General features: G+C 53.3%; 1 protein-coding gene across 1 annotated transcript in view; it reads left to right on the top strand.

The window, feature by feature from the left end:
* Nucleotides 1–20,009: 20,009 nt before the first annotated feature.
* PEX11B (peroxisomal biogenesis factor 11 beta) overlaps nucleotides 20,010–27,276 on the top strand; it is a 54,902-nt gene continuing 47,635 nt past the window's right edge. Inside the window, exon 1 of the mRNA XM_069217953.1 lies at nucleotides 20,010–20,162. Within this exon, the coding sequence (XP_069074054.1) occupies nucleotides 20,107–20,162 (56 nt within the window). The 5' untranslated portion in view covers nucleotides 20,010–20,106. The remainder of the gene's footprint in view (nucleotides 20,163–27,276) is intronic.

The raw sequence follows: 27,276 nt of genomic DNA, 5'->3' as shown, positions 1-27,276 counted from the left end.
GATTTTAAAGACTATGGGGGTCATTACGACCTTGGCGGGCGGCTACCGCCATCCGCCAGGCGGTAACCACCGCGCGGCCGCCAATGCGGCTGCAACCAGGCGGCCCCCATTATGACATTCCCGCCGGCCCAGCGGGAATGAGGCCGCAACATAGGAGCCGCCTCCTAATGGAGCCGGCGGTGTTGCAGCCGTGCGACGGGTGCAGTTGCAACCGTCGCGCTTTTCACTGTCTGCTATGCAGACAGTGAAAAGCTGGCCGGGGCCCTGATAGGGAGCCCCAGGACACACCTTACCGCCAGCCTCTTCCTGGCGGTGCAAACCGCCAGAAACGGGCTGGCAGTAGGGGTGTCATAATCCCCAGGGCAGCGCTGCCCTGGCGGATTATCTCCGCCGGGGCTAAAACGGCGGGAAACCGCCGGCCCCGGCGGTGCGACCGCGGCGCTTCTGCCGCGGTCGTAATAGGGCAGGAAGCACCGCCAGCCTGTTGGCAGTGCTTCCGTCATTGGCGGCCGCAACCAGGTGGCCCCCATTATGACATTCCCGCTGGGCTGGCGGGCGCAAACCAAGTTTGCGCCCGCCGGCCCAGCGGGAATGAGGCCGCAACATAGGAGCCGCCTCCTAATGGAGCCGGCGGTGTTGCGGCCGTGCGACGGGTGCAGTTGCAACCGTCGCACTTTTCACTGTCTGCTATGCAGACAGTGAAAAGCTGGCCGGGGCCCTGATAGGGGGCCCCAGGACACACCTTACCACCAGCCTCTTCCTGGAGGTGCAAACCGCCAGAAACGGGCTGGCATTAGGGGTGTCATAATCCCCAGGGCAGCGCTGCTTGCAGCGCTGCCCTGGCGGATTATCTCCGCCGGGGCTAAAACGGCGGGAAACCGCCGGCCCCGGCGGTGCGACCGCGGCGCTTCTGCCGCGGTCGTAATAGGGCAGGAAGCACCGCCAGCCTGTTGGCAGTGCTTCCGTCATTTTAGCCCCTATGGTGGTCATTACAACCCTGGCGGATGGTGTTAAAGCAGCAGTAAGACCGCCAACAGGCCGGAGGTAAAAAGTTTGCAATTATGACCGTGGCGGGAAGCTCCAACTAAGACAGCCACTTTAACACTCCGACCGCCACGGCGGTACAAACAAACAGCTCGGCGGTCACCGTCAACAGACAGGCGGAGGACAATGTACCGCCCACAATATTATGACAGGCCAATCCGCCACCTTTTCTGGGGCGGATAAAAACACGGCGGAAACAGGAATTTAGAAGGGAAAACGCTCAACTCTACACACTCCACGAGGAAGGAGGATACCATGGACCCGGAACTCCAAATTCTCCCTGCGATAGTCTTCCTGCTCCTGTACCAGGAGCACCAACGCCGGCGGCGAAGACCACGGTGAGTACTGCACCTATGACACAGGGGAGGCAAAAAACAGTGACACACACACGCAACACCCCCACCCTCACCCACTACAACACACACACCAATACATATTTATACATTATAGTTACACCCCCCAACCCCCCTGGAAGAATGCAAAGACAAAAGGAAATGAGTGTAACCATTGTAATATATCAAGATTCAGTAAGCAAAAATATACATATATACACTATTAACAAAATATACACCAAGATTATTAGTCCAGGTATTGCACCATTCATAGTCCGTGGACAACTGGGCCCAAAATGCATGGGCGAGGCGCATGCACGATACCAGATCAAAACAGAGAGAACACTGCAGGGGCATCAGATAGAAATACAACAGGCACCTCAGGGGGAAGGGGGTGGCACCTCAGCCGGATAAGTGCACGACGCCAGATCCACGAGGGGCCTCCATGCCCATTGATGTATCCTGGGGAGTGCAAAGCCACAGTCTCTCAAGTCTCTACAGTGGGTGGTTTGCCCACTGATCAATCCTGGGGAGTGCAAAGCCACAGTCTCTCAAGTCTCCACAGTGGGTGGTTTGCCCACTGATCAATCCTGGAGAGTGCAAAGCCAGAGTCTCTCAAGTCTCTACAATGAGTGGTTTGCCCACTGATCAATCCTGGGGAGTGCAAAGCCACAGTCTCTCAAGTCTCTACAGTGGGTGGTTTGCCCGCTGCTGCATCCTGGGGAGTGCAAAGCCACAGTCTCTCAAGTCTCTACAGTGGGTGGTTTGCCCATGGATCAATCCTGGAGAGTGCAAAGCCACAGTCTCTCAAGTCTCTACAGTGGGTGGTTTGCCCACTGATCAATCCTGGGGAGTGCAAAGCCACAGTCTCTCAAGTCTCTACAGTGGGTGGTTTGCCCACGGATCAATCCTGGGGAGTGCAAAGCCACAGTCTCTCAAGTCTCTACAGTGGGTGGTTTGCCCACTGATCAATCCTGTGGAGTGCAAAGCCACAGTCTTTCAAGTGGAAAACATTCTCCACTGTTTCTGGAGGGGGCTTTGTGCCCAGAGTGCTTCATCCTGCCAAGGACTGAGGTAGTGGATGTCTTTCTCCACTGGTTCTGGAGGGGGCTTTGTGCCCAGAGTGCTTCATCCTGCCAAGGACTGAGGTAGTGGATGTATCTCTCCACTGGTTCTGGAGGGGACTGGTGCCCAGAGTGCTTCATCCTGCCAAGGACTGAGGTAGTGAATGTATCTCTCCATTGGTTCTGGAGGGGGACGGGTGCCCAGAGTGCATCACTCACCCCGTGACGGTCCCTGTTGCATCAGTGCCCCTGCCGCTCATCGGCTAGCGGTGCTTGAGTTGGCGGTCCTTGCCCTGTTCAGCGGTGCTTGCCCTGTTCAGCGGTGCTTGAGTTGGGGGTCCTTGCCCTGTTCAGCGGTGCTTGACTTGGATGTCCTTGCCCTGTTCAGCGGTGCTTACCCTGTTCAGCGGTGCTTGAGTTGGTGGTCCTTCATTGCCCAGCTAAGCTGGGGCTGGCGGTCCTTCATTAGTCAGCTGGGCTGTGGCTGGCGGGGCTCTCCTGGGCAGGTGGACTGTGGCTAGCGGGGCCCTCCTGGGCTGCTGGGCTGTGGCTGGCGGGGCCCTCCCTGGCATCTGGTCTGTGGCTGGCGGGGCCCTCCTGGGCATCTGGGGTGTGGCTGGCGGGGCCCTCCTGGGCAGCTGGGCTGTGGCTGGCGGGGCCCTCCTGGGCAGCTGGGCTGTGGCTGGCGGGGCCCTCCTGGGCAGCGACAATGGGGCTGGCGGTGGCCTCCTGGGCAGCGACGATGGCACTGGCGGGGCTCTCCTGGGCAGCGGGGATGATGGCAGGCTTCTCCGCCGTGCTGCTCCTCCCAGACTTGCCGGGTTTCTTGTGGCCCTTCCCCACCTTGGGAGGAGTCACAGCTGAGTCCACACTCCCACCGGGACCCCTGGGAGCGGCTTGGGTGGCTGGAGTCTTCCCCCTCTCCCGCCGGGCACTGGCCAACTTCTGGTGCTTCACAGGGGGGGACTAGCTGTGCTGTGGCTCCGTGACACACTGGCTGTCCTGGTGGCCGGTGCACTCCACATACCTGTGACAACAGGCACCACTGGTCCCATAGATTGTGTGGCTGAGGTGCTAGTTCGGGACCTATGAGTTTGACAGGGGTGGGAAATAGGTTTAGGGTGGACAGGAAAAGTTGTTTGGACACTCTGGGACGGGTAGCTGGAGGGGGTTTGGGAGTGGAGGAAGAGGTGGTGGTTGTAGGAGGTGTGCGTTTTGTGGCTTTGGGTGCAAGTGCATGCGCTGGAGGCTGTGGTTCGGTGGATGTATGTTGGGTGGATGTGTGCCTGCATTTGTGTATCTTCGGAGGGGGCGTCACAGACACACTGGGAGAGGACACAGGGGACGTGTGAATAGTAGTGGGGGTGGTGACTGCACGTGAGTGGGGTGTGGTGGTGGGTGTGCTGGTGATGGTGATGGTAGTAGTGACTGTAGAGGTAGTGCATGCAGGTGTGAGTGTAGACAAGACTGGGAGGGAGGAGGGAGACGATGAGGAGGGGGACACAGTGGAGGCAGTGGATGTTGGTGTGTCTGTATGTGTGTGATGTTTGCGTGAGTGCCTGTGGGATGTGTGGTGCTTATGTTTGCCTGAGCTTCCCTTGTGTGGTGAGGTGTGTGCAGGCTAGTCTGATGGTGTGCTTGGGATAGGGAGAGGTACAGGGGATTGTGTCTGGGTGAAGGAAGTTGGAGGGGGGAGGCTAGACACAGGGACAATGGCTGTCATCAGTGCTGAGGCCAGAGTTTGAAAGGATTGGTGAAGGGCCGCCTGACCAGAATCAACGCCCTCCAGGAATGCATTAGTTTGTTGCAACTGCCTTTCTACACCCTGGATGGCATTCAAAATGGTAGACTGCCCAACAGTGAGGGACCTGAGGAGGTCAATGGCCTCCTCACTGAGGGCAGCAGGGGTGACAGGGGCATGGCCTGAGGTGCCTGGGGCGAAGGTGATGCCCACCCTCCTGGGTGAGCGGGCACGGGCGAAGGCTGAGGGGCTGCTGGGAGGGCAGTGCTGGTGGGGGGGGGGGGGTGGCTGCTGTACCTGTAGAAGTGGGGGGGCACAGATGTTGCCGCCACCACAAGGGAGCTCCCATCGGAGGACGAGTCCGTGTCGCTGGTTTCAGCTCCTGTCCCGCCGTGGTGCTCCCCTCGCCCTCCGTCCCACTGGTGTATTCTGAGTCTGTAGTGTGGCCCTCCATGGCCATGTGGGATGCAGCTCCCTCGTGTTCTGGTGCCACTGCTCCTCCGCCTGATGATGCTAATGCACACAAGAACAGGGAGACCACAAAAAAGGGGGAGGGGAACAGAAGAAAGACATGTTGAGTGCATGGATTACCGTTACCGTTGGCGGACAAGACAGACACAGAAGCCCCCTGCACTACGTCACGCTGTTGGGCTCTACAGTGCAATTCCTGGGAAATGGCCTACAAGGATATGGACAACATCTGCACACATAGATTACACAGGTGCATGAATAGCTGTACTTGGCACTCTACAGAGGTGGGGTGTGGGGCATCAGGGCCATGCCTTACGGAGGGGCCTAGCCTACGGAACTCGCCCTGGCCTAGGGAAACCCACAGCCCTTCTCCCCAACCCAGACACCTCCACTGAGCGCAAAGTCAGCTGAATGAGAGTGTACTCACCCCCTTGTGTCTGCTGTGATGCCCTCAAGCACCCATCCAACTCCGGGTAGGCCACCGCTAGGATCCTGAACATTAGGGGGGTCATGGTTCGACGGGCACCCCTCCCACATTGGGAGGCCATCCCCAGCTGAGCCTCCACCGTCTTCTTGCTCCAGCGGCGAATTTCCTCCCATCTCTTCCTGCAGTGGGTGCTCTGTCTGTGGTGGACCCCCAGGGTCCGGACGTCCTTGGTGATGGCACGCCAAATATCCTTCTTCTGGTGGGCGCTGACCTACATGAAATGTACAGGGTACGAAGAGAAGTCATTACCAACTGCGCCGTCAAAGTGAGTGGCCCCCATCCTTAACCTTGCCATGTGGCACATGCACCCACCGTCTTTCATGCATGCATAACTCTGCCCCCTTCCTTCTTACAACCAGCCCTCTCCACAAAGGCATAGCCCATACAACATGCTCCCTGTGAACTTACCTGTTTGTCTGGAGGACCGTAGAGTAGCGTGTACAGGGGGAGGACCCCATCCACGAGCTTCTCCAACTCCTCCGATGTGAAGGCAGGGGCCCTTTCCCCAGATGCATGAGCCATTGTCTCTTCCAGACCGAGGTCACAGCAGCACTTGCAGTGTAGGTCCTCTCCTGTCGAAGATCAGGTAGCAAGTGACTGAAGTGATAGAAAATGGCGGTCACGTCCGCGGCGGTCACGTCCGCGGCGGTGCGTACCATCACCGCCGGCGTACATCGTCATTGGCTCCGGGGACCCATAGGGTCCAATGTTAAGCAATGCAGCATTGGGCCGTGGACTTCGACCGCCTACCGCGACGGTGTACACCGCCAGCGCAGTTACCAAACATCCCATTGTCCCACTGTACAGGTCAGGCAGCCGCCATTTCAGGGGCCCACATGGCCTAATTACCAACTGCGTCACACATACCTAGGCCTAGTCTCAACACACATACAGGCCACATTTTGGGGGTCATTCTGACCTCGGCGGTAAAAGCCGCTTACCGCCGGTCAGAAGGCCGCCACAATACCGCCGCGGCCGCGGTCAGCCGCCACGGACATTCTGACCCACAACTGCAAAACCTCCGAAAATCCGCCCTCCACTGCAGTCCGCCACATCAGCGGCCAGCGGTAAACTGGAGAACACCAAACCTCCACCGCCACGCCAACAGAAATACGCCCATCCCATTATGACCCGCAAATCGACGCGGCGGTCATTCAACCGCGGTATTCCATTGGCGGTAGACCCCGCCGCGGTCAAAATACACACACCTTTACAAACCCCTACCACATTGGACAATTTGAAAGGCACACACCTGAAACACATACACACACCACTCCCACACATCCAATACCATATAAAACACACACCCACATCACCCACAAACCCCTACCAACAAAAACCAGAGACGAAGGAGAGACACACATCAGAGAATAGATAGCCAGACACACAGAGGCACACCGCAACATCACACACACCACATAGAAGCACAAAGCACCACACACCAACACACACATCATCACATACACCACCCCACACCTCATACACACCACCCCATGGCACCACAAAGGCACCCACGCTTTTCGGACCAAGAACTCCGGGTCATGGTGGAGGAGATCATAAGAGTGGAACCCCAGCTCTTCGGCTCACAGGTCCAGCACACCACCATAGCAAGGAAGGCAGAGCTCTGGCAGCGGATCGTGGACAGGGTCAACGCGGTGGGACAGCATCCCAGAAATAGAGAGGACATCCGCAAACGATGGAACGACCTACGGGGGAAGGTGCGCTCGATGGTCTCGCGACACAACATCGCAGTGCAGAAGACTGGCGGGGGACCCCCACCCACTCCACCCGAATTCACAACATGGGAGCAAGAGGTACTCAACATCCTGCATCCTGATGGCCTCGCTGGAGTACACGGAGGGATGGACTCTGGTAAGTACAAGGCCAACCACTTCACCCCCCCCCAGCATGCTAACCCCCACCCTCACCCCCAACCCCCCAGCACACATCCTCCCTGAGAATGTCTCCCCAGCACAACCCACCCAACACCAACCCCTGCATGCCACCCCCAAACTATGGACATCCATCACCTAAGCATGACCACTGCACATACCCATCACCCCCCCCCCCCCCACAAAACACCCTCACAACACCTCCCCCAAGGGAATGCCAGCACTGGGGGACAAGGGCACCTATAAAACGCAAGCTAATGCACACACAGAAACAATAACCATACCCTCTTACCCCATGCAGGACCCGAACGACAACACACCGGTCAGGAGGGACCAGAAATGTCCATCCCACCCCCGGAACAGGCCACTAGTGATGACAGCAGCTCTGTCGACCTGGAACCTGACGACCAGCCCGGACCATCGGGGACCTCTGGGCAGTCGGTTCCCCTCACCCAGACACAGGCCACTGCAGACCCAACCCCCTCTGGGAACAACCGCACAGCTCCCACCCAGCGAGCCCATGCCTCTGTCTCTAGGACAGGTCAAGCAGCGGTGTGTCTACCACTACAGGGCCCCCAGGGTAACCCACCAACCCAACAACAACAGGGACCTGGGGGCAGTGGGAGTGGGCACACCGTCCAGGGGACAGAGGCCCAGGGAAACAGGGCAACTCGGAGGGCTGCTGTGCGACAGGGGGGGGAGGAGAGGCCCAGGGAACCCACTCTCCAAGAGGCCCTCACCACCATCATGGCTGCCTACCACCACTCACAAGAGACGATGGCGACGGTACTGGCCAGGTTCCAGGAGATCCAGGCACAGCAGGAGCAACGCTACATGGGGTTCAGCGACCAACTCAGCAACATCTCAACCGCTATGGGGAGCATAGACCAGGCCCTGAACCGCATAGAGGACACGTTTCGGGACCATGTGGCATCACACAGGGCCCCTGTCACTAGCCAGGAACAAGAACAGCCTACCACCCCCGCCGGCGCTAGTGGACAGGAGGCCCCACCACAACGACAGCCCACCAGAACCCCACCTCCTGCTGAACAACAACCGCCCCGCAAAAGGAGCCTGAGATCAAAAAAACCGACAGAGTAGGATGTCAAGTCCCCCGCCAGCATCACATACCCCCTGAAGTCCTCCCACTGTCCCACATTGCCACCCTGTCAAACCTTGAACTGCCCCTGCTCCATCCTGCCACAGGCATATGGACAATGCACCTGTGAGACTGAGAACTGGACTCCGCCATGGACATTACTCCACCCCCACCCATCACTGTTTCACTATCATGTACCAATATCTATGCACTAATAATAAATCACACATTGCACTGAAATCAATCAGGACTCAGCCTGTCTTATTTACAAATGTATGACACATTACATATCAATTACGTATTGTGAACATTGTGAATTACACATACCGAGGTAACTTAGCATTAGTCCATGGGCCAACCAAGCCGAGGTCACGCAGTGGCTCATACAGCACAGAAAAGGGAAGGGAAAATCAAACATCATGTTCATAGGTCTGAGGGGAAACCGACAAAGTAGAGATGCAGGAGGCTTTCAGGAAATGTAAAATGGCATGGGTGATCATTACCTGTGTGCTACTGGAAATACTGTGCTATTACTCTGAATCTGTTGTCTGTGTCGTCCTCTGAGTCTTCCTCCTCTTCACTCTCCGCAGGCTCCACAGCTACTTCAACACCACCATCTGCACCATCCTCCTGCAGGAAAGGAACCTGACGTTGCAATGCCAGATTGTGAAGCATACAGCAGGCCACGATGATGTGGCACACCTTCTTTGGTGAGTACATCAGGGATCCCCCAGTCATATGCAGGCACCTAAACCTGGCCTTCAGGAGGCCAAAGGTCCTTTCGATGATCCTCCTAGTTCGCCCATGGGCCTCATTGTACCGTTCCTCTGCCCTGGTCCGGGGATTCCTTACTGGGGTCAGTAGCCAAGGCAGGTTGGGGTAACCAGAGTCACCTATTAGCCACACACGTTGTCTCTGTAGCTGCTCCATCACATAGGGGATGCTGCTATTTCGCATCACATACACGTCATGCACTGACCCTGTGAACTTGGCATTTACATGGGAGATGTACTGGTCAGCCAAACAGACCACCTGGACATTCATCGAATGATAACTTTTTCTGTTTCGGTACACCTGCTCATCGTCTTTTGGGGGTACCAAAGCCACATGGGTCCCATCAATGGCACCAATGATGTTGGGGATATGTCCAAGGGCATAGAAATCACCCTTCACTGTAGGCAAGTCACCCTCCTCTGGGAAAATGATGTAGCTCCGCATGAGTTTCATCAGGGCAGACAACACTCTACTCAAAATCTTTGAAAACATAGGCTGAGACATTCCAGATGACATGGCCACTGTGGTCTGGAATGACCCAGTTGCCAAAAAATGGAGGACTGACAAAACCTGCACCAGAGGGGGAATCCCTGTGGGTTGGCGGATGGGGGACATCAGGGCTGGCTCCAGCTGGGCACACAGTTCATGGATAGTGGCACGGTCAAGTCTGTATCGAAGTATTATATGGCGTTCTTCCATTGTCGACAGGTCCACCAGCGGTCGGTACACGCGAGGATTCCTCCTTCTCATCCCAAGTCCCAGCGGACGGTGCCTAGGAAGGACAACATGGAGCACAGAGTCAGCCAAACCACAGGTACGTACAGACAGCTTGCACAGTTAAAGAATGGCAATGGGTTGAAAGGCGAGTATGTGTGGCAATGCAAGGCCTAGGCCTGTGTGTCGCAGTCAAAATTAAGCCATGTAGGCCCTTGAAATGGCGGCTGCCTGACCTGTGAAGTGGGACAATGGGATGTGAGGTCAATGCGCTGGCGGGGCACACCATGGCGGTAGGCGGTCGAAGACCGCGGCGCTAAGCCGCATTGGTTAACATTGAAGCCTATGGGTTTCAGGAGCCAATGACGAAGTGCGCCGGCGGTCGCGGTACGCACCGCCGCGGTACGCACCGCCGCGGGCGTGACCGCCATTTTCTATCTGCTTAATCACTCGAGACCTGATCATCCACAGGAGAGGACCTATACTGCAAGTGCTGCTGTGACCTCGGTCTGGAAGATACAATGGCTGCTGCGACTGGGGAAAGGGCCCCTGCCTTCACGTCTGAAGAGTTGGAGAAGCTCGTGGATGGGGTCCTCCCCCAGTATGCGCTACTCTACGGTCCTCCAGACCAACAAGTGAGTACACCGGGTGCACATGGAATGGGCTATGCCTGTGTGGATTGGGGTGGATGTAAGTTGGTGGGGTGGGGGGCAAATGAGGAGTGCAACGCCCGACAGATGAGAGCATGTGCCATATGGCAAAGTTGGTGGGGGGGCCAATCACATCTAACATGCAGGTCATTGATGATTTCCTCCTTTCCACCCTGTACATGTCAAATAGGTCAGCGCCCATCAGAAGATCGAGATTTGGCGTGCCATCGCCAAGGAAGTCCGGAACTTGGGGGTCCACAACAGACGGGGCACCCACTGCCGCAAGAGGTGGGAGGACATCCGCCGCGGAACAAGGAAGACCGCAGAAACACTGCTGGGGATGGCCTCCCAACCTAGGAGGGGTGCCAGTTGCACCATGACCCCCCTGATGTCCCAGATCCTGGCGGTGGCCTACCCAGAATTGGATGGGCGCTTTAAGACATCACAGCAGACACAAGGGGGTGAGTATCAGCACATTCTCCTATCTTTCTGCGCAGTGGAGGCGTCTGGGTGGGGGAGGAGGGCTGTGGGTGACATTAGGCCAGGGCGCTTTCTGTAGTGTAGTCCTCTCCCTTAGGCATGGCCCTGTGCCCCCGGCCCCCACCTCGGTAGGGTGACAATTACAGCCATTGAAGGTCCAGCATCTCCCATGTGCGCGTTTGACGTCTCTTGGCCTGTTGTCCTAGTCAGTAGTACTGAGTAGTGTACCCCGAATGCACGGCTTAGTGCATTAGGCTCCTGTGTCTGTCCTCTCCGCCAACGGTGTTGACATTGCATGCACTCAACCTGGTCTTCTTTTTTCTCCCCCCACCCTTTCTCTTCATCTTCTTGTGCATGTGTGCATTAGCATCATCAGGCGGAGGAGATTTGGCATCGGAGCACGAGGGAGCTGCAGGACACAAGGCCCCGGTGGGCCCAGGAACAGACACCGAGGGCACCAGTGATCCGGAGGGCGAGGGGAGCACCACGACGGGGACCGCTGGTGAGAGCAGCGAAAGCGACACGTCCTCGGATGGGAGCTCCCTAGCGGTGGCGGCAACATCCGTGCCCCCCGCCTCTACAGGTACAGCCGCCACCCAGCACACCAGCCCCGCCCTCCCAGCAGCCCCTCAGTCTGCGCTCCGTGCCGGTTCGCCCAGGAAGGCGCGCGTCTCCTTCGCCCCAGGCACCTCAGCCCCTGCCCCTGTTGCCCCTGCTGCCCTCAGTGCGGAGCTCATTGACCTGGTAAGGACGCTCATTGTTGGGCAGACGACCCTTTTGAATGCCATCCAGGGTGTGCAAAGGGAGGTGCAACAGAGCAATGCGTACCTGGAGGGCATTCATTCGGGTCAGGCTGCCCATCAACGAGCGTTCACTGCTCTGGCCTCAGCACTGACGGCAGCCATTGTCCCTGTTTCCAGCCTCCCTCTTCTTACTGCCTCCAGCCTTTCTCTGTCTCCTGTTCCTCAGCCTATCCCATCCACACCATCAGACCAGCCTGCACACACCTCAACACCCAAGAGCAGCTCATCCAAACACAAGCACCACAGATCCCACAAACACTCACCCAAGCAACACCCAGATGCAGACATGCCAACAGCCACTGCCACCCCTGTGTCCCCCTCCTCCTCGTCTCCCTCCTCCCTCCCTGTGACGTCTACACTCACACCTGCATGCACCCCAACATCAGCCAGTGCTTCCATCACCACCTCACCCTCCAGTACAGTCCACACTCGTGCAGTCACCACCCCCACTGCCATTTACACGTCCCCTGTGTCCTCTCCCACTGTGTCTGTCACCCCCTCTTCCAAGACACACAAACGCAGGCAGCCACCCACCCAACAGCCATCCACCTCACGACAGCCTACAGCACCAGCACCTTCACCCAATGACAGCACACCTGACTCTCCTACAACCACCTCCTCTACCTCCACTTCCATCTCCACTTCTCCTACCCTTTACCTTGGCCCTAAAAAACTTTTCCTGGCTAACCTTGACCTCTTTCCCCCCGATGAGCTCCCCCATCCATCTTCAAAGAGTCCCAAGAGCACCGCAGCCACCACCAGCCCAGCTTCGGGTGTCACTGTTGTGCATTGGTTCTGGAGCCCACCCTTTGCCAGCAGTGACACATCGATCAGCAGCAAGGACACGTCCAGCCCCCCCCCGGCAAGAGGACCCGCAAAAACAAGGGCCGCTGTGCGAGGACCGACAGGGCTGCCCCCAAGGAGCAATGTGCGGCCACTTCACCACCCACACCATCTAGGGGAGGCAAGGGCCCGAGAGCCCCATCAAAGGAGCGGAAGGGCAGCAGGAGCGTGGAGAAGGTGGACCCCACATGCCACATCCCAGCTGGGAAGGAGGACACTAAGGAGGCCAGGAGTCCGTCCCCGAAGGGTCCAGAAACGTCACGGTCCGAGGGCGACTGAGCCGGGAGTCCAGGCCAGGTCTGGCTCCCTTGACCTGCTGGATGAGCACCGCTGAACAGGGCCCGCAGTGCAGAAGAGCACCGCTGAACAGGGCCCCGCCGTGAATATAGGCACAGCTGAACAGGGCCCGCCGTGGAGATAGGCACCGCTGAACAGGGCCCGCGGTGCAGAAGAGCACAGCTGAACAGGGCCCGCGGTGCAGAAGAGCACCGCTGAACAGGGCCCCGCCGTGGAGAAGAGCACCGCTGAACAGGGCCCGCCGTGAAGATAGGCACCGCTGAACAGGGCCCGCGGTGCAGAAGAGCACCGCTGAACAGGGCCCCGCCGTGAAGATAGGCACCGCTGAACAAGGCCCGCCGTGGAGATAGGCACCGCTGAACAGGGCCCGCGGTGCAGAAGAGCACCGCTGAACAGGGCCCGCGGTGCATAAGAGCACCGCTGAACAGGGCCCCGCCGTGGAGAAGAGCACCGCTGAACAGGGCCCGCGGTGCAGAAGAGCACCGCTGAACAGGGCCCCGCCGTGGAGAAGAGCACCGCTGAACAGGGCCCGCGGTGCAGAAGAGCACCGCTGAACAGGGCCCCGCCGTGGAGAAGAGCACCGCTGAACAGGGCCCGCCGTGGAGAAGAGCACCGCTGAACAGGGCCCGCGGTGCAGAAGAGCACCGCTGAACAGGGCCCCGCCGTGGAGAAGAGCACCGCTGAACAGGGCCCGCCGTGGAGAAGAGCACCGCTGAACAGGGCCCGCCGTGAAGATAGGCACCGCTGAACAGGGCCCGCGGTGCAGAAGAGCACCGCTGAACAGGGCCCCGCCGTGAAGATAGGCACTGCTGAACAGGGCCCGCCGTGGAGATAGGCACCGCCGAACAGGGCCCGCGGTGCAGAAGAGCACCGCTGAACAGGGCCCACGGTGCAGAAGAGCACCGCTGAACAGGGCCCCGCCGTGGAGAAGAGCACCGCTGAACAGGGCCCGCGGTGCAGAAGAGCACCGCTGAACAGGGCCCCGCCGTGGAGAAGAGCACCGCTGAACAGGGCCCGCGGTGCAGAAGAGCACCGCTGAACAGGGCCCCGCCGTGGAGATAGGCACCGCTGAACAGGGCCCGCCGTGGAGAAGAGCACCGCTGAACAGGGCCCGCGGTGCAGAAGAGCACCGCTGAACAGGGCCCCGCCGTGAAGATAGGCACCGCTGAACAGGGCCCGCCGTGGAGAAGAGCACCGCTGAACAGGGCCCCGCCGTCTCAAGCACCGCTCCGCTGGGCACCGCTGGGCACCGCTGTCTCGCCACCTCTCCGCTGGGCCCTTCCTGTCAAGCACCGCTCCGCTGGGCCCTTCATCTCAAGCACCGCTCCGCTGGGCCCTTCATCTCAAGCACCGGTCCGCTGGGCCCTTCCTGTCAAGCACCGCTCCGCTGGGCCCTTCATCTCAAGCACTGCTCCGCTGGGCCCTTCATCTCAAGCACCGCTCCGCTGGGCCCTTCATCTCAAGCACCGCTCCGCTGGGCCCTTCATCTCAAGCACCGTTCCGCTGGGCACCGCTGTCTCTCCACCTCTCCGCTGGGCCCTTCTTCTCAAGCACCGCTCCGCTGGGCCCTTCATCTCAAGCACCGCTCCGCTGGGCCCTTCATCTCAAGCACCGCTCCGCTGGGCCCTTCATCTCAAGCACCGCTCCGCTGGGCACCGCTGTCTCTCCACCTCTCCGCTGGGCCCTTCTTCTCAAGCACCGCTCCGCTGGGCCCTTCATCTCAAGCACCGCTCCGCTGGGCCCTTCATCTCAAGCACCGCTCCGCTGGGCACCGCTGTCTCAATCACTGTTTATGGTTCACTGTGCCCACCATGCCTCCTCCTTGACCAGTGGAGACTGTCATCCACCTGATGGACTGTGGCTTTGCACTCCCCAGGATGGTACAGTGGGCAGCCCACCCACTGTAGAGACATTGAGAGACTGTGGCTTTGCACTCCCCAGGATGGTCCAGTGGGCAGCCCACCCACTGTAGAGACATTGAGAGACTGTGGCTTTGCACTCCCCAGGATGGTCCAGTGGGCAGCCCACCCACTGTAGAGACATTGAGAGACTGTGGCTTTGCACTCCCCAGGATGGTCCAGTGGGCAGCCCACCCACTGTAGAGACATTGAGAGACTGTGGCTTTGCACTCCCCAGGATGGTCCAGTGGGCAGCCCACCCACTGTAGAGACATTGAGAGACTGTGGCTTTGCACTCCCCAGGATGGTACAGTGGGCATGGTGGCTCCTCGTGGATCTGGCGTCGTGGACTCATGTGGCTGTGGTGCCCCCCCCTTCCCTTCCCCCTGAGGTGCCTGTAGTTTTTACATCTGATGCCCCTGCAGTGTTCTCTCCAAAGGACTCAGGTCTCCTGTGTGGGCTTTGCCCTTGTTTCTCAAAACTTTGGCCCACGGACATGATGAATTCGTAGGATGTGCAGGACTTGTTACTTCAGTTATACACTGATGTGTATGTCATTAGTTTTGTTGTGAATATCTTTCATGGTTGTACGATAATTTTCAGGAGCTTTTTGGTACATAAATATTTATTCCAAATTTGATTATGTCCTAGCATTTTTCAGGGGTGTTTGGGTGGTGTCACTGTGACTTGTTGCTCTGCATTGGTGTGTACATAGTTGGGGGGGGGTGGGGGTCGCATATGTGTGTGCCCGTAACCTTTCGTCCTCCCCCCTCCCGTGTGTCGTAGGTGCAGTACTCACCGTTGTCGTCTGCGCCGGACTTCGTACTTGTGGTAGATGAGAAGGTAGACGAGAGCAGGTAGGATGTTTAATTCGGGTTCCATGCTGTCCTCCTTCCTCCTGGAGTGCGTAGTGGTGAGCGTTTTCCCGTCCGTAGTCTGTTTCCGCCGTGTTTTTATCGGCGGTGCTCCCGCCCCGGAAAAGGTGGCGGATTGGTGAGTTGTGATAGTGTGGGCGGTACATTGGCTGCCGCCTGGCTGTTGGCGGTGACCGCCGCGCTGTTTGTTTGTACCGCCGTGGCGGTCGGAGTGTTAAAGTGGCTGTCTGTGTTGGCGGTTCCCGCCAGGGTCAGAATCCCATATTTTTTACCGCCAGCCTGTTGGCGGGTTGGCCGCCGCTTTAACACCGACCGCCAGGGTTAGAATCACCCCCTTTGTGTCTGAATGGTGTTCTGTGTAGACTGTGGGTACATACCTCTGAGTTGTTTGACTCTGTGCTCGCTGTTGTCCTTCATAGGCACCGTCCGCTGGGACATGTGAGGAGATGGCGGAATCCTCCGGTGTACCAACCGCTGGTGGACCTGTCAACAATGGAGGAAAGAAATTTGATTATCACCTACAGGTTTGACTGTGCCACAATCCAGGAACTGTGTACCCAGTTGGAGCCAGACCTGATGTCAGCAATCCGCCATCCCAAAGGAATCCCCCCTCAAGTGCAGGTGCTATCAGTTCTCCATTTCCTTGCTAGTAGGTCCTTTCAAACAACTGTGGCCATGGCATCAGGGATGTCCCAGCCTATGTTTTCCAACGTATTGTCCAGAGTGTTGTCTGCACTGCTGAAACACATGCGGAGCTACATCGTTTTCCCTCAGGTGGAGGATTTGCCTACGGTGAAAGGTGACTTATATGCCCTTGGACATATCCCCAACATCATAGGTGCCATTGATGGGACCCATGTGGCTTTGGTCCCCCCCACAGGAGTGAACAGGTGTACAGGAACCGGAAGAGTTATCATTCTTTGAATGTACAGATGGTATGTTTGGCAGACCAGTACATCTCCCATGTGAATGCCATGTTCCCTGGCTCAGTGCATGACGCCTACATCCTGCGGAATAGCAGCATCCCTTATGTGATGGGTCAACTCCAGAGGCACCGTGTGTGCCTATTAGGTGACTCTGGTTACCCCAACCTGTCATGGCTACTGACCCCGTTGAGGAATCCCAGGACAAGGGCAGAGGAACGCTACAATGAGGCCCATGGGCGAACTAGGAGGGTGATCGAGCGGACCTTCGGCCTCCTGAAGGCCAGGTTCAGGTGTCTGCATATGACAGGTGGATCCCTATTCTACTCACCAAAGAAGGTGTGCCAGATCATCGTGGCCTGCTGGATGCTTCACAACTTGGCTTTGCGACGACAGGTGCCTTTTCTGCAGGAGGATGGTCCAGATGGCGGTGTTTTGGCAGCTGTGGAGCCTGTGGACAGTGATGAGGAGGAAGCAGAGGAAGAAGACATGCAAAACAGGGACTCAGTCATCCAGCAATATTTCCAGTGAAACACAGGTGAGAATACATTCCTGCCTACTACATGTACTTTTACACTTCTACCTCTCTCCTGTCAGTCGATTTTACCCAGTGTACGGTCACTGAGTTGTCACTTTCCCTTACGGTTTCACAGGTGTGGGTCACAACGTGTCTCATCTACTTAGATTCCTCATGGACTAGAGCTGTGTGACATAGGTATGTTGACATTACTATTTCATGAACATTTTGTCACTGTAATTGCAAGTACACTATTTTGAAATCACAGACAGACTTCAGATCTTTTGGTGCTTTAGGTGTGTTTATTTATATACAAAATATTGGAGGGGGAAGTTAAATGGTGAGGGGTGATGGCGGAGGAGTGTCCATGGCAGAGTCCAGTCTATTAGCCTCACAGGTGCATTGCCCATATGGGCATAAGAAGTGGAGCTGGGGCAGTTTCAATATGGACAGGGTGACAAAGTGGGACAGTGGGATGACAATCAGGGTGGTCTCATTTCTTGGCGGGGGTCTTGGCATCGTGCTTTGTCTTGTTCCTGGATCTCAGGGACCGTTTGCGGGGTGGTTCTCCTTCTGCAGGGGGTGGGGTGCTGGTGTGGTGGTCCTGTGGTGGGGCCTCCTGTCCACTAGGGCCGGCGGAGGTGGTGGGCAGTTCATCGTCCATGCTAGTGTCAGGGGCCCCTTGGAGTGCCACAGTGTCCCTCCTGGTTTTGAGTACTTCCTTCAGCACCCCTATGATGGTGCCCAGGGCGGAGCTGATGGTTCTGAGTTCCTCCCTGAAGCCCAAATACTGTTCCTCCTGCATGCGCTGGGTCTCCTGAAACTTGGCCAGTACCGTTGCCATCGTCTCCTGGGAGTGGTGGTATGCTCCCATGATGGAGGAGAGGGCTTTGTGGAGAGTGGGTTCCCTTGGCCTGTCCGCCCCCTGTCGCACAGCAGCCCTCCCAGTTCCCCTGTGTTCCTGGGCCTCCGTCCCAGGGACCGCATGCCCACTGCCACTGCCCCCAGGTCCCTGTTGTTGTTGGGGTGGTGGATTATCCTGGGTTCCCTGTAGTGGTGGACACACCGCTGATTGACATGTCTTGGGGACGGAGGTATGGGCCCGCTGGGTGGGTGCTGTGCTGGTGTTTCCAGAGGGGGGAAGGTCTGTGGTGGCCTGAGCCTGTGTGAGGGGAACCGACTGTCCCGAGGCCCCCGATGGTCCGGGCTGGTCATCTAGATCCAGGTGGACAGAGGTGCTGTCATCACTGTGGACCTCTTCTGTGGGTGGAGTGGACATGTCTGGACCCTCCTGTCTGGTGAAGTTGGGAAGTGGTCCTGCAGGGGTGTAAAGGCATGATTATTGCATCTGTGTGTGTCATAGTGTGCAATGGGTGGGTGACCGTGTATCCAAGTGCTGGCATTCCTGTGTGGGAGCTTGTGTGATGATGGTTTAGGGGGGTGTATGGGTATGTGCAGTGGGCATGCTTTAGTGATGGGTGTCCATGCGTTGTTGTTGCATGCAGGGCTTGGTGTTGGGATGTGTGGTTTGTGATATTGGTACATTTGTGAGGAGTTGGAGTGATAGGGGTGGGGGCGAGGGTGGGGGTATGTGATAGCATGCAGGTAGAGTGGGGGATGTAACAGTTAAGAATTGACTTACCAGAGTCCATTCCTCCACCGACTCCTGCGAGGCCCTCAGGATGCAGAATCGCCAAGACCTGCTCCTCCTATGTTGTTAGTTGTGGGGGAGGAGGTGGGGGTCCGCCGCCAGTCCGCTGAACCGCCAGGTGGTGTCTTGAGACCACAGAACACACCTTCCCCCGTAGGTCGTTCCACCTCTTTCTGATGTCCTCCCGATTTCTTGGGTGTTGTCCCACTGCGTTGACCCTGTCGACTATTCTTCGCCATACCTCCATCGTCCTTGCAATGGAAGTGTGCTGCACCTGTGATCCAAATAGCTGTGGCTCTACCCGGATGATTTCCTCCACCATGACCCTGAGCTCCTCCTCCGAGAACCTGGGGTGTCTTTGCCGTGCCATGGGGTGGTGTAGGCGATGTGTGGGGTGGTGTGTGTGGTGATAAGTGTGGTGATATGTAGTGGTGTGTAGTGTGAGGTGTGTGGAAGTTATGTGAGTGATGGTGTGGTGTGCCTGTGGATGGTGTCTCTCTCTGGCCTTCTTTCTGTAATTGTGGTCGTAAGGGTTAATGGGTGATGTGGATGTGTGTTTTCTATTGTATTGGGTGTGTGGGAGTGGTGTGTGTATGTGTATCAGGTGTGTGTATTTCGAATTGTTCGATGTGGCTGTGTTTTGGAGATGTGTGTGTATTTTGAACGTGGCGGTGTGTACCGCCAATGGAATACCGCAGTTGAAAGACCGCCATGTGGATTTGTGGGTCGTGATAGTGTGGGCGTATTTCTGTTGGCGTGACGGTGGAGGTTTCTTTTTCGCCAGTTTATCACTGACCTTTGGTGTGGCGGACTTGTGTGGGTGTCTGAATTTTGTCGGATTCCGAGATGTGGGTCATAATAGCTGTGGCGGAATTCTGCGGCCACGGCGGTGTGTTGGCGGTCTTCTGCACGGCGGTAAGCGGCTTTTACCGCCAATGTTGTAATGACCGCCTATGATGTTGCTCTATCTATAAGTATCTGAGCCACACACAAGGTACATATGACAACTGACTTGCCACTAAGGTAGAGGCACCCGTGATTCTAAGCTCATTTTAAAAAACTATTCCTTTTACCAAGTGCGTTGATGTAACGTGACGTATTAATGTGAAAGCTATGCATGTTAAAGAAATACACTTTTTGTGAATTTCGAAGATATTTTACGTGATGTTTGTGATTTACACGAAAACATTTTGTGGCTCGGCTCGGGCTCTTCGAGCCAAGCAAGACCCTTGGCTCAGGTTATCTTTTTGTAGGCTCGCCCATCTCAATTCATAAATAGGTTAAGTGTTATATGAAATTGTAAAGTTTATATAAAACTGGTCGTTAGGTGACGCTGTAGATTTCAGGCACAGCCATAATTCTCGTCCTCGTTTCCTGCTATCCTATCCACATCGTTAATGGGCGTGGCTTGTCACGGAGATTCCCTCTCATGGAGTTGCGCTTGTTTCCTCAACGAAACTGACAGCAACTTTCTTCTTCCCGGAAGGGTTTCAAAGGTCTGGAGTTTGTGACTGTTCCAGGTGTACTCCAGTCTTTCTGCCGCAAGCAGATATGGAGTCTTGGGTTCGCTTCAGTGCACAGAGCCAGGCCAAAGAACGGCTGTTCAGGTACGTATTTAAATAAGCAGCGTTTCGGGAAACTGAAGATGATATACCACGATTTTAGTTTCAGGCGCCTGTCAAGTTAACTCCGAATGGTCCTCCCCCCAAATCCTCCATGGTGATCAAATTTACACCCACACAAGTCATACTTCCTAGTCTAACAGTGATGTTTTTTGCACACCTAAAAACCCACGTGCCAACATGCTGCATGCATTCGTTTACATATCATGGATAAGCCACCGCCTTCTTTTTTCATTCCTGTCAAGTTTTCAGACTACTTGTGTGTTGCTCTTCCATTTTTTAAATGTGTTAATGTGACTTTTCATTGCCACACGTGACACTTTTAGGGACTCTTTATTTTAAAAGAAGCAGTTATGATCTTGCAGTCTGGCAGGTGTGACCTATTACGTCCTTCTGTATTATTCAATAGCCTGGACGCTACCAGCAGCACTGGCTTAAGGCCACATCCGGGGTAGAGAGAGGGAGGCTAGCAGAAGCCACACGAAAGGTAGACTCGTTATGGGCTTGAGTCTTCAACAGGACCTCGAGCTGTGCCAAGCCAGGATTAAGGTTTGCGCCTGGCTCGAGCTTTCGGTGGCCCTCACACCTATCTTAGAAGGTTTATGGCCTTCGTGTGACAATGGCTTACTTTAACTGTTAATTAATGCTTTATTAGCCTTCCCACGAAATACACCACCATCAGGCAGTCTGTTATATAAATTACTTGATTCTTACTAGCATGGCATTATTGATCACAGTATAAAATCTGCAGCAGACAGATGAACACACTCAAGACAGTGTGTTTCCTATCTTGGTCCTGGCACTGCAGTTCGAGACATTGCTGGAACATAATCTTGTATTTGTAACTCTACCAGTCTATTGGTTGGGGATGAGGATGTCAGCTGTCTCTCTGAAGACTGGTGAGATGTTGGTTGAAAAGTAAAGGAAATGCTGGCCAGGCAGACTTGCATGGCTACTTGTGTGCAGTCCTTGACAGAAAGGGCAGGGTGAAAAGAGATTTCCATGAGTGGGAGGCTGTTACTCAAAGATGGACTGAAGCCTGGCTGTCTTTATCTATATCTTGTTTGGCCTGTTGTAGCTAGGTATTGCCATACAATCTCTAAGTTACAAAGTATGCAAAATACCTGAAAGCACTCTTTAAGCTGAACTCAGCAGACTTGTGCGATTAACCTCCATAAGTGCAGTGATGTAGTAAATTTTGTAATATGTGTTGCTCTAACCCAATATATGTGGCAATTAGTAGAGCCGTACCATGCTACAATTTGAGAGCTGTTATTTTTCCACTAAATAACTTTTGCTTATACCTTCAGACTGCCAACTGTTTATTCCACCAAATATCCAGTGCAGAAAGGTAACTGAGAATATTATGAAGTGGTTAAGGTTTGCCCCCTATCCAAATGCATCATCTAACCTTTCCAGTAGTACCATAGTTTCCACTTATTGAGTCATTATTATTATTATTATTATTATTATTATGGAGTTCTATATAGCGCTCAGCTACCCACTTGGTGTTTCCTGATGCTTGAACGACAGGTTCGGTTTATCCAAGTCTTGCTAACTCAAAACAACCAGGTCTTCAGCTGGCTTCGAAGGGTCGTAAGTGAAGGACAGCTTCTCAAAGTCTCTGGGAGGACGTTCCACTCTCATCATCACAATGATACAATTGTGGACATACTACAAGAAATTTTAATTCTATTATATTTGTAGTTACTGCTTTGTAGTTATATATATATATATATATACTCTGTTGTATTTTGGGCCAAGGAAGAAGACCGTGAAGGTTGAAACGCGTTGCCCCATGTTCTGTCTAATGGATTTTTGAAATAAATGAAGGCCATTGATTTACAAGGAGTGCCAGATTTTGATTTGTTTTTGGCGTGGATTTAAAATGGGTCCTGTGCCGATTTACTGAGCACCAACCTCGATAGGCGAGCGCTGGAAGGAACACTGTTAGGAAACTATTCTTCAACCCTCCTCAGAGTGACGCAAAGAAAACACAAACACCAGGCAAGGCTCCGGAACAGATGAAATGCTTTTATGAGGTACCAAGGTTTATTGGCAGGCCAAGGCAGAAGGCAGACGCACATCCCAGTGTAACGCCTTACAAGCTGGCATCTTCTGCCTTGAAGCATATAAGTCAGGCACTTATATATGTTAATAAGTGCTGTCACAGCACAACCCCAAAAGGGGACACAGTCCAAACATGGGCACAAAAGAAATGCTGCATACACACAACTTAAAGTCCATAGTGTAAAATATACATAATGCAGTGCGAGCATGAACACGTGCACAGACAACAGGTGGTCCCTAAAGGAAAGGGGCTGGGTTGCTGACTGCCTGAACTAAAAGTGCGAGACCGAGCTAAACTTAACAACGTGGCTTGGAGAGGTTTGTTTGTACAACTGGCATAGGTGTCAGAGAGGTCAGTAGGGAAGTCTTACTGGGATTCAGATAAAGGAGGAGAGAATTGGAACTAAAGTATCATATCTATAGGTACATACATGTGAATATATATTTTTCCCGACAAACACAGGATTGCCTTTTGATGATATATATGTGTGTGTGTGTGTGTGTGTGTGTGTGTGTGTGTGTATATGTGTGTGTATATATATATATATATATATATATATATATATATATATATATATATATATATATGGTTTATTTAGAAAAAGAAGCAGAAAACAATTAAAACCAAAATATAGAAGTTGTAGAAATAGAAGTAGACCCCATTTTACCATCGGCTTTTGTTTAACAACTGAATGTATTTAGAAGTGTAGTCTTATATCTCATAACTGCTAGTGAAACACCAGATTACTGGGGTCTGTAGATGAATGTCCAAGATTGGAGCACTTTGACTTTGGTAACATATAGTTTCATAGTGGCTCTAATTATGCCATCCAATAAAACAAGCCATCAAAGGCCCCCTTATTTCAGAAATAGTGTAATTTGCTAGAGTGACATTTTCAATGATACCTTAGCAGCAGTTTTACCATGTTAATGCATAAGGTTGAACAGAATAGCTTTTCCCACCGACTTCAAAAGTGCAGCATCAATACTTGCGAATCTCTGCAGTCAATTTTTGAGTTGTAGGTTGTTTTCAGAATCATTTCTGTGCTGAAGCCATTTTTCTGTTCACTATACTTAAGCTTTAGTGTACCAGATTTTTGGAAATGGCCCTTCCTGCAGGGTTATCCCCAAACATTTAGCCTTCCCTCTCCTATTTTTCTGACCTTCCTTTTGTTGGTTGTAGGATTCCGGGCACTTTACCACTGCTAATCAGTTCGAAAGGGCATGTACTCTCTCCCCAAAAACTTCATATGATTGGCTTACAACTATTTGGCATATTTGATTTACATGTAATGCTTTTTGTAAAGTGGTTTACCATACACACAGGGCCTGTAAATGAAATGCTACTAGTGGGCCTGCAGCGCTGATTGTGCCACTCACAGAAGTAGCCTTTCAAACCTGTCTCAGGCCTGCCACTGCAGTGCCTGCGTGCACACTTTCCTGCCACATTGCCTTGGCATTCCAAACTACTCCCCAAGGCCTAAACTCCCCTTTTACTACACCTAAGTCACCCCTAAGGTAAGCCCTAGGTAGCGCTATGGGCAGGGTGCTGCGCATGTAAAGGTAGGACATGTACTTTTATGTTTTACATGTCCTAGTAGTGACAAACAGTTTATTTCGTTTTTCACTAGTGTGAGGGCTGCTCCTCTCATAGATTAGCATTGGGAATTTACTTATATATTTTTAAGTGGTAATTTCGGATCTGAAAGGAGTAGGAGGGGCATGTTTAGTATGTTTGAAATGGTAGTGAGAAATCCTGCTTGGTGGTCTTGTTGGGTTTCGAAGTGCAAGTTTTAAAAAGTGGGAATTTCTAGTATTTTGCAGCCTGACTCCAATCCACGTCTAGGGCAGGGTGACAGCCACACTTTGTGCATACTTTCCAGACAGCCACGACACAGGAGGGGCTGGGTGTGACAGGAGAGGCATCTGCATACTGATAGTCTTCCTGGGCTTGGAGAGAGGGAAGCGGGGTGCACTTTTTAATAGGCTGTGTCCAGCCTTCACACAAAGGGCTGATTTACCTCCTACTGATGTCTGATGCCAGGGCTGTGTTTAAGGGTTTCTTTGAAGCCACGCCTTGAACAAAGACATTTTTGAGTATAAAAGTACAGGGGCTCTGGCCCCATGTTGTTAGAGCACTTTGAAACTGGGACTGAACCTTTGTCAGAAGGACCGATGCACTGCACAAAGGACTCATCTGGACTGATCTACTGCTGTTGCCCTGCTGTCCACTACTTGTTGGGTTGCACAAAGGACTCACTGGATTGCTTTTCTGTTGTTCACGTGGTAGCAGCTGCTCCCTGACTCTGTTCTGTAAGGACACCATGGTGCTGCAAGAAGAGATCGCCCTTAAGACTGAAGGTTTAATGGTGCTGGTTTGCCTGCCTACTGCATCTCGTGTGCCCCCTCTAGGTGTTCTCCTGTGGCTTGGGGCCTTGCCCATGACCTACAAACCAGCGCGTGGTAAGCATTGTTTTTTCTGGAGAGCAGGCGCTGCTGCCCAGACCGAGCAGCCCACTTCGGCATGCTTTCACTCAGAGCTTTTGTTCTCCATAAGCAACCAATGGTCCACTTCCCTCTTAGCGCTTGGTGAGTGCTTCAATTTGTTATTACATCTGTCACATCCCATGGTCAACCCTCTGCAAGATTTCCAGTGTGTGACGGGTGTCCCGATATTTCTTTGGTGCGGGTGGTGTGCTAAGTGCTTTGTGAATGTGAGTGAGGGACACCACTGTTATAAGGGAAGCCCTGGTCTTATAAACAAAAAGGAAGTCCTGTATAGTGGAGACCTCTGCCTACATTAGCTGTGGATGGGTCTCATCCACTGAGGAGAGAGTGCTCTAAAGACATCTCCGGCTTGCCCATGCCCTGGGGGGAAGCAATGGCGCTGGGAAGTCATCTACCCCCATGAGGAGGACCTTCTTTGTAAACCGATGGCTGCGGGGGCACACACTTTTGTGCGGCCGACCTGTGTTTTATTTTCCCTGGCCCCAAGGGAACAGCGCCTCACCCAAACTAGGGAGCCTTGATGATGTTTTGAGCTGGGGTGAAACCTCGACGAAGATCCACGATTCTTAGGAAATTCTCTGCATTTTCTAAAGCAGGTGAATTACCGTAATGTACCTAATAGGCGCGCAAGTGCCTCTGCACCCAGCTGGAAACTCATTATTACTGTATCTCTACTATTGGGAGGGCAGGTGGGCATACATCTGTACTTGCCTTCTGGGGGTCATGTACTTGGCTACTACATTTCATGCCTGCCTGGTTTGTGATTGATATAGTTTTAATCCTTGTATGGTCTTAGTACTGGAAGGATATGCACCATTATCATGCCTCATGTGTTTATGGTAATATTTGGTGAATTGGATAATCCGTGATACCTAGTGATTCATATGTGTTCTTCTAACCTAACAGCTGCATTTCATGCCCTGATGTTGTGATGTATGACATTTAGATTCTTGCCTAGCCTAGATAATGAGTACTGACTCAGGATCTGCATAATGCTCACAGTATTTATGAGTAATGTAATTTTAGTCTACGCTGTAAGCACAATATACTATATTCTTTTATATATAACCTTGTGTGGAGTCTCACTTTGTGGTGTATTTATTGTGTCGCTGCTGTGAGTGTGTTGCACAAACGCTTTGCACATGACCACTGGTGGTGAATCTGACTGCTCTGTGCCAAGCTACCAGGGGGTGAGCACAGGTTATCTTTAGTGTATAACTTACTTGCCCTGACTAGAGTTTTGGGCTCTGCCTGGCTTAGGTGCTTACCCTATCCAACAGAAACCCCATTTATAACACAGATTAAGCCAGCTAATTACTGGGTGAGCTAAGTGAGGACTGAGCCAAATATCTGGCACCGGTCTAACTCTTGCATCATGGGGTTGACGATCCATAATATACCACACTGTTCTGAAAGGCAAAAAAAATTGCAATGAAGGGCAGCTAGCATTTATACCATTTCGGGGCATAAATACAAATCTGAATTGGTACTTTTATGTTTGAATAGTTAATGAATGCACTCTCTGTCACTTGCTCATGTTTTTTCTCTTTCTTTATTAGTATATTAAATTGCCCTCTATGTGGTTCTGGGTGACTCATGAATCAGTTTTTAAGTCAGAAGAAGCCAGTGCTATTAACTTAAAAACAGCGTTTCCCGCCATTTTTAAGTTTAAATGATTAGTATGCTAAACTGTTCCAATGCTTTTTTTAACTGGTTTGTCGAAGTGCCTTATATATTCCAGTTAGTCATTCTCTTCTGTGATTTTTTTTTTTTTCCTTCCTACTCAGTCATGTAACTCTTTTTCTAGAAAGGCTTCATATACAGTGTAAGATTTATTGATCGGGGAGATACTCCATGTTTTTCAATTCCGATTTATATGTTTTGCAAGTCAGATTTATTAAAAACAGTGAACTGGTAAACAGTTTAATTACGAATATTGTTCTGAGGTAGTAAACTCGAAAGAGAGAATGAGAAAACCATCCAATTGATTAGTTGCACAGTGTGTTATTTGGAAATCAAGGCTCAAATTCTCTGGTCCATGACTGACAAAATTGTGTGACTGTCGGCAAATCAGTTTACTTTATTCTCGCACCTGCGATGGAGTATACATGCCGCCAACATGAAGGTCCACCTGCCCAATTTAAATGTGTCTAATCTGTCTCACCATAGCCAAACCTGGCCATTGGCCGGCCAAAAGGAGTATGCAGAAATGACTACATGTCTCCCGTAATGCCCCAGTCAAGATGGGGGGACATGTAGCCATTTTTTAATTGTCCATCACCCCCGGGCAAATCCTGCCAGTGAGGGACATTAAAATACTAATAACGCTCCCCCCGCCATGGGAGGCGACTCCAGTGGCGAGGCGAATACTGTTTGGTGCAGGGTTGCATCATGCTGACGGAGCCCTGCACTAAACAGCAAGTTGCTTTTGCTGGAACCACCGTGACGGATGTTCCTGCCAATGCTTTGTAAATGACCACCAACTTGGTGGTCATTGATAAATTTGGTGGGCAGGACCTCC

Source organism: Pleurodeles waltl, chromosome 12 (genome assembly GCF_031143425.1).
Source record: "Pleurodeles waltl isolate 20211129_DDA chromosome 12, aPleWal1.hap1.20221129, whole genome shotgun sequence".
In the NCBI taxonomy this organism is placed as follows: domain Eukaryota; kingdom Metazoa; phylum Chordata; class Amphibia; order Caudata; family Salamandridae; genus Pleurodeles; species Pleurodeles waltl.
Note: the sequence above shows the minus strand (reverse complement) of the source record. Positions and strands in the feature narration are given on the sequence as shown.